General features: G+C 35.7%; 1 protein-coding gene across 2 annotated transcripts in view; it reads right to left on the bottom strand.

The window, feature by feature from the left end:
• Window positions 1-4: 4 nt before the first annotated feature.
• Window positions 5-12395, bottom strand: part of LOC126969924 (zinc transporter 2-like) — a 42682-nt gene continuing 30291 nt past the window's right edge. For both annotated transcript variants that reach the window (XM_050815559.1, XM_050815560.1), the window contains exons 6-10: window positions 9950-10043; window positions 7653-7777; window positions 5754-5869; window positions 4427-4615; window positions 5-3298 (exon numbers count right to left, since the gene is read on the bottom strand). In XM_050815559.1, coding sequence (XP_050671516.1) covers window positions 4470-4615; window positions 5754-5869; window positions 7653-7777; window positions 9950-10043 — 481 coding nt within the window. In that variant the 3' untranslated portion in view covers window positions 5-3298; window positions 4427-4469. The remainder of the gene's footprint in view (window positions 3299-4426; window positions 4616-5753; window positions 5870-7652; window positions 7778-9949; window positions 10044-12395) is intronic.

Genomic DNA, 12395 nt, shown 5'->3' with positions numbered 1-12395 from the left:
GCTGTTTTATTTTTAAATCATTTATTTATTATCCTTGATTACAACATACTATACAACGATTACAACATATTACAAGGACGGCGAAATACATTTAATAACGTCAAATTTAATATTTAAACAATTTAAATTAAATAATTCATAACAAAATAGAATAAAATTTTTGGTTGCATTTGGTAGCGAATACTGGTTCTTCCATATCAATAATTTCTTACAATTTTTTAATGTTTATCAAACTACAATTAAAGTTATACAATAATAATTGTAATTATGAAACATTTAATCTACAATTTGTTTACGATAATAAAACATTGGCTTTGTAAGAAATTATACGTAGGTATTAAAACTATTAAATAGTATTAGATCATACAACTGGTCAACATGAGATTGTATTTCTCGAAGACTGAGACTTTTCACATGAATTAGCAAAATATTTTCCAATTCAGCTTCAATAATTTATGTAGCTCTATATCTATATATTAGCTTTTATAAATAAGCCAAGAGCAATATAGATTTGTTTCGACAATTACCCTATAAATGTTCGAAATAACTTTAAAGCAACTTTATAGACTCATATCATTGTCTAAACACATTTGACATTTTGTCCAGTCCAGTATGGCAAGTTTGGATTAATAAAAAATATTTGTCAATGAAACCAACTTTTATTTTGAACTTGACCTCGGCACCTTTGGATTATAATTGGCTTTAAAATTGTTATCTGGACAGCAATCGTTGGTTTTCAAATTATATTAAAGTAAAATACTACAACACATTGAGCATCTACCACGTACAGACGGATGCGGTCTGGTAGCGGGCCATATTCGATGGTATGTCTCATTGTCCATCCGGACGGTACCGAGTAGGACGCCGGAAAAATTGGTGCGAGGCGCCTACCGAACCGTCCGATAGTCCGGCCGTACTCCGTACGTACGTGGCCGGATACCATGTGTTATTAAGAGGCGCATTGGTGTTCTGTGTGGTATCATCATCATCAGCCGGAAGACGTCCACTGCTGGACAAAGGCCTCCCCCCAAGATCGATATGACAATCGATCCTACGCTGCCCTCATCCAACTTATTCCGGCGATCTTGATCAGATCGCCGGTCCATCTTAGTGGGGGTCCTACCAACACTACGTCTTCCGGTACGTGGTCGCCATTCGAGGACTTTACTGCCCCAACGGCCATCTGTCCGTCGAGCTTCACTTCAGTTTCGCAACCACCTAGGCTATGTCGGTGACTTTGGTTCTCCGACGGATCTCCTCATTTCTGATTCGATCTATTTGGTATAGGTACGAACAATCACTTCCATTATTAACATTGTCATTGATCGCTTCCTACTTCTCGTGTACTGACGAATAAATGTAAAAGTCAAATGTATTTTTATCAATTCTGCATATTTAAATTAATACTAATATAGTTTATGTTCAATCTAAATTCTTCACAGTCATATATTATCTACAAATACTAAAATAAAGAATTTTTGTCACATATGGGAGCTAGATAGAATTTTTAACAAAGGGTCTATGTCGAGCATTTATCTAACTAAATAACATTTACATTTAATTTGAGCAAACAAACATTTAAAATTATCATAGACAAATTGGGAGTTCTTTGGATGCTACATAATGATACTCAATACGTAAAAAAATAGATTATAATAAGCGCATTGAAAGTGTTGTAAGTGGGACGTATTTCGAACGTAATTACACGGCCTATTTTTTTTCTTAATTTTTTTACTCGAGCCAACCTTATGCGTTTTTCAGTTGTTTTCTGAGCATATATTGAATTCATAAAATAATATCATTGATCTATCACATTCAATATAATACTGAGTAACACAGTGTAATATACTCTATGGTGATTAATGACACTGGTTAACAAAATGGCGGCACTTAACACTGAAAAGATATAACCTATGCTATAATAATAAATACGATACACGAGCCATCTTACTGTAAACTGATTACGTATTTACCGAGTTTTTATACAAAATGATTGTTACTCTACACAAAAAAATAGTACCAGCCTAATGTTATTCAATGCGTGATTACAAAATAAATATCTATATATATAATAATTATTATTGTACTATTATATTACTTAACATCTAAATTTCAATATTTATACAACAGTCAACAGCAATGTTCTTATATTTAATTTCTTACTTGTGTCGCTAGATGTCGCTATTTGATACAGTCGTAAGATTTTACTTGAACTAAACTATAACAATGATGAAATAAGAAATACTGATATATTATATATATACAAAGATACTATAATAGGCTAATAATACATTATAAATGAAGTACTTAATTAATTAAAAACTTTATAGTTTTGGCTTTTAAATATTCTATTTTAAAACGAGAAAATAATAGTTAAAGTTTTTGGTTAAACAACATGTAAGGTAGTAAATTTTTGTGTTAATAATATCAAATAGCGAGATCTAAGACACACTCACAATAGTTCATTAATAATTTGTCAAAATATACAACGAAGCCTTCTAATATTTGGCACAACTTGTCTAGACAACTACATCTAAGTACTCATTGAACAAAATATACATAGCAGCTACATTTGGCAATTTTATAAATTCATTTACAATATTATTTTTGTGCTAATTTAAATAGTGAGCAAACATGAGATCACCTTTAGACACCTTTGAAGTTTTGTACGAAAAATATTTCATACTAATTGCAATACATACACTAATCAACTCTACACAATTGCTTGCTATTGACATTCTGATTTTTTCAAATGCAATAATAAATGGAATAAGATGAAAATAGAAATTGTGAGATTTCGTTGAAATATATATTCATATTCTTTAAAATAAACACGGAAGTCATAATATTATGTTTACACCACGAAAACTCAACACTGTGTAGAGGTATTTCAGTTCAGTTTCTTTTAAAATTCACTACTAAAAATACTTCAGTAAGAACAGTTATTGGCACGTCATAGAGAAATATAAAAAACTAGGCGTCGTATTTTGAAAGATAGAGAAAGATAACAGATAGACCTAACATTGAATCTTTTTTAAAATACTTTCCTTCATTAAAAATTAATATCGATTTTATAAAATATGACCAATTTTCTTTCTAAAATATGTTCTACAATGCACAAGTACAATATCTCTATTAGATAGACGAATACAACAGCTAGACAACATTTTAACAATAATTACTTTAAATAATACTTTAATAAAATACACTTCATATTATCACTTATCACATTTTTGTTTCATGGTTTGACACTCTGTTGCGGCGCGAACTTTGCCCTCGATTAAAATTATTTTCTAATCTGTAATTAAAAATATTAAGGAATTGAAACTTTACTACAAAATACTATTTAAAAGTTTAAATGATCAGCTAACCAATAATAGAATAGTTAACCCAACCTTTGCAGTTTCTGCCCGGAGGCCACAGAATACCTAATGCAGTTCCTCTCAGATATGATCGCATTAGAGCAACATGTCTCAATACTCGATCTAAAGAAGTGAACCTGTGGCTGAATCCCTTTAAATAATTAGACATATTGTGATGGTCCTTTATGGCATAACCAAAACAAAGGCTATTATGAATTAAATTTCATAATTTAAAAAGTGTGTGTGTACTTATGCACGCAAGAAGTTATACTTCTTTGACTTAACGAAGCAAAAATAATTAAAATAATTTATTCCTCGTGCTATTCTACGTTTTTAGAAACAATTTTGTACACATCTTGCAAAGATGACTTTGACAATTTATTATTAAATAATGAATACGGCTGTATGGGCTTGAACCCTTTGCCTGTCCTAATAATGGACGAAAAACCAACAATAATAACGAATGACGTAAAAGTCAGAATTTTTAAAGAATCAACTTCAACCTGTTACTTTTATGTTACAGTGATGAGCGCGCATCTTAAAATTTTACTCTCATCATTTTTTCATAACGCGCCTAAAGAAGTATAACTTCAAAAATAAAATCTTGAAATTTGGGACAGCTTCATAAAACAATATATTAAAACTAAAGCGGAGCGGGCTTATTATCATCATTATTATTATTGACGAATTGAGAACCTCCTCCTTTTTTGGAATCGGTTAAGCAGCCAAGCTATTATATTTGATGAGATGTGATCTATCCAATTATTTTTTTGTTTCACTGACAAGCAACAGGTAAAGTTGTTGTGAAATGATCTACCATGCCCACTATCATGCCATGATTCTCACCAAGATTCGCCCGTAACAATATTTTAGCATCAATTAAATATATGTTCATTGTGAGTCTTCTAACACATTTATATGACTAGGAATGTTTCGAAGAGCTGTAATATCCGATTCCTGCTACAGTCTTTTATAATTAAACCAGAGATCTCTGGTGTTGCAAGAGGATAAGCGCGGTGGTGATCAGGTGGGTGAGCTGCAAGATCGCATGTTTGAACACTCACCGTGCGGCACAGGTGATCACCTGTCGCAGAGGGTGCGCAGGTGTCAGGGCGCGGCCAGTGTGCCGCAGTCCCGGCAGGAGGCCATTTCCCCGCGGTACCGCTCCACCTGCAGGCACGCGTCTGCGGCGCCGTATTGCCGCGCGACCGACTGGCAGCGGGACAGGACCGTCTCCCACTCGGATAACTCGTCTGCATAAACAACACAGAGTAACAATTGTATTCCTTGTAAGAAATACAGAGGCCCACATTCTAGCGATGTACAAAGCTCAGGTCCGGCCACTCATGGAGTATTGCTGTCAACTCTGGTCTTGCGCACCCCAGTATCAGCTCGGTCCATTTGACCGCGTGCAACGTAGAGCAGCTCAAATTGTCGGGGACGAAGTGCTCTGTGAACGGCTGGATCACTCGGCGTTGCGTAGAGACGTCGCTTCATTGTGTGTCTTCTACCGCATTTATCACAAGGAGTGTTCCGAAGAGCTATTTAACCTATTTCCTGCCGCCGAATTCAACCTCGCACGACACGCCACAAGTTAGGATATCATCCCCACCATCTGGATGTGTGGCGGTCCTCCACAGTGCGGTTTTCAAAGAGCTTTCCCCCACGTACTACAAAGCTGTGGAATGAGCTTCCTTGAACGGTGTTTCCAGGACGATACGACATGGGTACCTTCAAAAAAACCGCGTTCACAAGCACCTTCCTCAAAGGCCGCAACGCTCCTGTGATTCCTCTGGTGTTGCAAGAGAATGTGAGCGACAGTGATCACTTAACACCAGTTGACCTGTACGGTACTTTGTCCTCCTTTTCCATTAAAAAAATTTACAGGCTAACAACATAATATTATGTAGGTAGGCGGGGCTAGAAAATTAGACCGGTCATTGAGATTTAGAAATAGAATTGTAAATTGTGAATACTTTATTCTTTTGTGTGAGTGTGTATCTGCAATACGTAGATATGTATTGTGTAATAAAAGGCAAGAAATAAAAGTAGTCAGATTGTTTTTTTTTTTTAAATTTGTTTAGTAATGGTAACTGATAAACCAGTTCTATGTATGATAATTGGACGTAGTTCCTGAAAAACGTTCTTAGCCACAAAAATCACATTTTAAGAAATTCGTGTTTAAAGTTTAATACATATTAGTGTATTCCATAGATGTGGGTTGGGCTATGAAGTCATTTACAGAGTGACAGTAGGGCTGCCATTTTTCGTCAGTCCGTTAATATGAATCACGTGACCAGTTTGTGTTCTTAACTCAATTTCGACATGATTGAGGTTTGGAATGTTTTTCTGTAATAACTTCCAATTTTAAAATAGCGGTGTGTACTATACCTATAGCGATGTGAGCGGTCAACACCACGTGATGCGTGGACAGAGCCCACGCGTGCGCCGAGTGGACATGCCTCACGCCACTCACCGTGGACAAAGCACCCACACACTCCCGATACCTGCCCACACAAACAAACACATACACTTGATTCATTTAAACATAAATATAATTTGAAAACAATATTTTATGAACGATGCGGTACTCGAACGCACGACCTCTCGCGTTCCATGCGAGTGCTCTTCCAACTGAGCCAACCGTTTGAGTGACGGATCGTCATAAAATCTTGTATGCTTTGTTCAACTCTCAGGTTGTGGAGCGATCGTTGATATCCTGCCCAACCCCAATATTTACATATATTAGGATATTGACTTGAGATGTCGCTGTTGTAAATCTAAACAATATGTTATGTTTTTAAAGTGATAACCCTCACTTCTAGGATTAATACACAAATAAAAATTTGAAAACAATCGTTCATAAAATTTTGTTTTCAAATTTATATATTAACAAATCATTTAAACATGCCTTGATGTAAAGCTAAAGATTGTATTTCAGTGTACTGTATGAGTGATATAGGTTATAATTGAAATGGAGTTTGGAGAATCTTAGCCTTTGCTCTTTACTGCTATTACCAGTGGGAGGCTCCTTTGCACAGGATGCCGGCTAGATTATGGGTTTCACAACGGTGCCTATTTTTCGGTGAAGTAGTAATGTGTAAGAATTACTGTTTCAGTCTAAAGGGCGCCATATCTAGTGAAATTACTTGTCAAATGAGACTTGACGATGAGAAATGTGACGAGCGCAGTTGTAGTACCGCTCAGAATTTTTGGGTCTTTCAAGAATCCTGAGCGGCACTGCATTGTGGCAGGACGTATCAATTAGCATCAGCTGAACGTCCGGCTCGTTTCGTCCCTTATTTTGATTTAAAAAAACCAATGCTCTATGAAGGGAAAATATATTACTACCAGCCGTTGCCAATATTCACTCTATCTCCGGTTGTGGCCTAATTGAGATAAAAATCGTAACTATCGTTGACTTTTCTGTCCCAATAAACTTATCAACGGTAACTCACCTTATCCGTACACGCTGGACGTAATAGCTTACCAGCGATAGAAGTTTGTATGAAATTCACGCGTCCCAATATAAGGCGATAAGAAAGACTTATAGGTTATATTGGGACAGCTTCAGATTTTTTTTTACATAGTTTTAGTTTTTAACAGCTATATATTATACATAGTTTTAGCCTTAATTTAGAAAAATACAATAAGCCAGCAAAGTTTTCACAAACGTGTAGATTCATAATTGCTAGACTAATTACTCGATCGGGTACAACTAGGCTCGCATACAACACTAAAGTTATAGATAAAGGTATGGGTTGCAGCTGCAATCAGGGAACGAGTTAGACACATTTCCTGATCTCAGATACAAACCTCCCGTACTTTTGAAAGAAAATATCAATTTGTTGGTATTTATTGTTATACCTATCGCATGACCTTTGGAGAAATTTATTTCTGCAGTAGTTATTATTAACTCGTGGAAGATGAAATTTGTACTGCTGCCGACAATTTCGCTTTAAAGGTTTTCGTGCTATATATATGATTTTATTCAATAAATAAGGGCTATCTATCAACCCAACTAATTTATATAAAAAAAAATTGATCCTTATTTTCTCGTCTTAATTCTAAGGAAGTTAAACTATTAGCCGAGAAACCAAATCTTTTATAGATGCACTTAAGAAACTTACGCTGGATTCCCTCAATCATACCTACGTGACAGGCATACTGTGGGTTCCAAGCGGTGGAAGCGTATTCCAACTGGCATCTCACGAGGGAGACAGCTAATTACTGACAGTAGAAGGTCTCTATCTAGCCGGCCGGCCGGCCGTGAGTAGTTGCAGCAATCACCTGAAGTTATCAGGAACGGCCTGCATGAGCATGGCTAGAGCGTCCCTCACGACGCGCGCTGACGTCATCAACACGAGCACACTGAAGACGAACGTGCAGATTGGATCTATCACCTTCGCTTGCGGCTGAAACGGCACCAATTTATTTATATAACTCATCAAAGTAAAAAGAATTTCAGTTTTAAGTAAGTATGTGTTATGCTGTATGTATTTAAAATTTTTCAAACGTTTCTAAACCACAGCGCGAGTTTGTCTCGTAATGGGCTACGCTGAAAACCAGCGCTGTAGCATTTGCTACAGCATACCTACGCTGAGCGGTGTCCATTTCCACATAATTCTTAATTGTATTGTTAATTATATAATTGTATTCACAAATATTATTTTACTTTAAGCGATAATGTTATGTTTTACTTTATAATTAAATTGTGTGATGATGATGATGTGAAATAAAATATGTCTATGTCAAATACTATCCTCAGCATATATACATACACTCACGCCTTGTTCCCGTCGGGGTAGGCAGAGACAATAAAATTCCACTTGCTTCTATCCTTACAAACCTCACGCGCTTCCTCTACATTCATTCTACGAGGTCTTCCGCGACCGACTTGTATCTATCCTCAGCGTCTGAATGTGTTTTTTTTTATGGAGACAAACGAGCGTTCGGGTCACCTGCTGTTAAGTGATCACCGCCGCCCACACACAGAGGAATCACAGGAGTGTTGCCGGCCGTTTAGAAAGGTGTTCGTGTTTTTTGAAGGTACCCATGTCGAATGTCGAATCGTCCTCGAAACACTGTCCAAGGAAGCTCATTTTTTTTATATATAATAAGGGACGAGACGAGCCAGACGTTCAGCTGATGGTAATTGATACGCCCTGCCGTAATTTCACTAGCTACGGCGCCCTTCAGACCGAAACACAGTAAGGTTTACACATTACTGCTTCACGACGGCAGAAATAGGCGCCGTTGCGTTACCCATAATCTAGCTGGCATCCTGTGCAATGGAGCCTCCCATTGGTAAATGTCAAGTGGTTTTCATAGAGATTTTTTGATCGATGCCACATTAAAAAAAAATCTCACACTCGCTAAACACGGTGATAACATTCCTGTGATACCTCTGGTCTTGGCAAGAAAGATTGGGCGTCGGTCGATACGTAACATATTCTAGTGATCCCTAGGATGGTTTGTTCTACTGAACCGTAAAATATATGCCGTCACGTAAAACCCTTTTATATCTATCTATATTGTAGAAAATCTAATGCTGCTTAGGTACTGAAGCATACATATAATTATTTAAGTTACCTGTTTGTTATTTATACTAATGAAGTATACATAAATTAAGTATTTGTGATTCTAAATTCCTGTAAAAAGTTTTTATCTACACCCATGCTTTAAATCCTCTATTAAAGATTCTGAAACAGTTAGCTTATTGCCAACATTAAAACACCCAATGTCCTAATAACCATTACATCAACTAAACGATGTTGTAATGTTGTACTGAATTTCATAACAACACTCCTATGTTTTTTTCGATACCTTCATGCGCAAAGAGTTACAACAGACAGCCTCATTCTTATTGGTATCTGTATGAATTTCAAAAAAAGAACATTTACGTTTACGTGCGCTCCACACTACGAGAACGTCGCGCGCCGTAAAAAAGAGTAGGTTATTAGATTAGCCGTTTTTTTTTTAGATATTTTTATTGTTTTGTTTACAAAAAATGAGTGATTCAAGTTTTGACAGCACACCGCCAGATATTTTAATAATTGCACTATACAAAATGTATACTATTATTAAAATAAATAGTTCTTTCATTAAAACTTGGTTTATTTGTTTATAATCAGTATGGTAATGGATTTTACGATGGAGGTTACTACTAGGACTGGCTATTTTAATGTTAGCAGTAAGCTAAGTTTCAGAATCTTTTAGAGGATTCACATTATGGGTGTAGATAAAGTCTTGTATGCAACTGTTGATAATTAGGTATTAAAACACCCGTGTGATAAACAAACATTCGTGTTTTAATACCCCTTATTACACAACAGTTGCATAAATAACTATTGTAAGACCGACGATATCTGTTAAAAAACGTGTTTCTACTGTTATTACTTGTATTTCTAGGTTTTAATGTACACTGGAAACATATAACTGTAATAATTATGATAATAAAGAAATTTCAAATCAAAGCAATCAGTGACAAAGATACCATCCCCATGTAAATTTAACTATAATTCAAATAAAAGGAATCAGGATTTAGCAGGAAGTACTAATATAATATTGAGTGGTAGGTAGCTTACATAAAACTTGATGAGTATTGCAGCCAGAAGCACCCCGCAGCTCTGAATGAGGTCTCCGATCACGTGGATAAGGGCAGCTCGGAGGTTTATGTTCCTGAGTCACAAAAACATACATACAGGGTATGTTCTGATATGCACTGCGTGCACTGCACAGTGCTATCACTGTAGAAAAATTCTTTCCGTTATAGACTGCCAGTATACGGCTGCAGTAATCTAGGGCAATATATGACGTCATAAATCGGCGCCATATTCTACTGTGAGCACTGGCGTTTTCGAGGTAAGGTTCTCGCAGTACTTTGATCACGTGATCAGTCAAAACCACTCGAGCGCCTGACTTTTACGCCTAATATTTTTAGTTTGACAGTACTCCAACAACAGTTTTTTTTTAATGAACTAGAAAACTTTAATACACTCATTTGGCAAAATGCGGTTGACAGTATACGGGATTGCGTTCCGTTTTAAACAGTAGTCTTATAAATGACCAGAGATTGGAACTTGTGGACACTACGGTCTTCCTGGGTATCACGTTAGATAAAAAGCTTCAGTGGGGTCCACATATTACCCATCTAGCAGATAGACTCAGCTCTGCGGCATATGCAGTTAGAAAGATTAGAGAGTACACGAATGTTGCGACCGCTAGATTAGTGTACTTTAGTTATTTTCACAGCATCATGACGTACGGTATATTACTATGGGGTCATGCTGCTGACATTGATATAGTGTTTGCTCTGCAAAAGAGAGCTGTTCGTGCTATATATCAGCTTGGTTATAGACAGTCTCTCAAAGAAAAATTTAAAGAAATAAATATTATGACTGTTTATTGTCAGTACATTTATGAAAATTTAATATATGTTCACAAAAATCGTCACCTTTTTGCTCTTAATAGTGATTTTCATTATTATAACACTAGAAATAAGGGATTGCTTGTAACTAATTCTAGTAGGCTTCATAAGATACATAATAGCTTTAAGGGTAAATGTATACACTTCTACAATAAAGTCCCAGCCACTGTTCAGGCATTGTCTATTAATAAATTTAAATGTTTTATAAAAAAATGGCTCTGTCGTAAATCCTATTACTCCACTGCTGAATATCTAAATGATCGGACAGCCTGGGACTAGATTGTGATTATTTTATAGCAACTGTACAATATTGTATATTTTTATTGAAAAGAGCGCAAAAAAAAAGAATGCTGGGAGAGTTTCTTGCGCCGCTTCTTCTCTCTCAGAGCGCCATTTGTTTCCGAAGCGGTAGTAGTATCTAGTAGTATAAGAAATGACATCAAAAAGAATTCTAAAGGAATCAATTTTGAGAAAATAAATGCCTTTTATGCCTTTATGCCTTTTTAACAAGTATAACTAACTATAAAGGAACGGCTGTACAGTGGTCGCAGTGCATATCGGAACATACCCACAATCAATCATTTCATTTAAGAGAGACATACCTAAGAGCCATAATTTTTTTATTGCTTCTGAATAATGCCTAAATGAATATTTTGTTGATAAGATTTTATGAAAGAGAATAATTGTATCTAGATTTCATTGCTAATTTTCCTAATTTAACCTCTCCAGTTGTTTGTTTGTTAGCTATGACGTCATAGTACATAACAAACAAACGCGACAAAATGGCGGCGTTTCAAGTGTCCATGTTGATGAGCTACATATTTAAAATGAATATGAATGAATGAATGAATGAATAAGCCTTTATTGCAAACAATGTAAGATTCATACAATATATATAGTCTAATCTAATCTAAATAATATTGTAAACTAAGTAATATTCTTATCTAAGTAATATTCTAAGCTAAGTAATAATAATCTAAGTAATATTCTTATCTAAGTAATAATCTAATATAAGTGATATTCTTAATCTTCTACATCGTTCGCTTGTCTTCCGACATAGGCCTCCTCCAGAAATTTCCATTGTGATCTGTCCAGAGCAGATCGTCTCCACGTTGGTCCAGCCACTTTTTTAAAATCATCTTCCCATCTAATGGGTTGTCTTCCTTGATTTCTTTTCCCTTGTCTTGGATACCAGTCTATAATATTTTTTGTCCATTTATCAATATTGCTTCTCAAGGTGTGTCCTGCCCATCGCCATTTTAATCTTTTTATAGTGTTGTCTATCCTTTCTAATTTCGTTTTCTTCTTGATTTGTGTTAGTCGTACCTTGTCTTTCCTTTTGATCTTTAACGTGCTTCTTTCAATGCTTTGTTGACACACTTTCAATTTTTGTATATTTTTCTTTGTTAAGGACCATGTTTGGCACCCATATGTCATGCAAGGTGTAATGCACATATTGAAAACTTTGCTCTTAAGTTTTTGCGAGATCTCATTAGTTTTCATTATATTTTTTAAAGACCAGTATCTTCTCCAAGAACTTGCCACTCTTTGCTCTATTTCCTTGTCCATGAGGTTTGTGGGGGATATGATTTGGCCCAAATACG

The sequence above is a fragment of the Leptidea sinapis genome, chromosome 19, assembly GCF_905404315.1.
Source record: "Leptidea sinapis chromosome 19, ilLepSina1.1, whole genome shotgun sequence".
Classification (NCBI taxonomy): Eukaryota; Metazoa; Arthropoda; class Insecta; order Lepidoptera; family Pieridae; genus Leptidea; species Leptidea sinapis.
The sequence above is the reverse complement of the archived record's forward strand: the minus strand, read 5'-3'. Positions and strand labels throughout refer to the sequence as shown.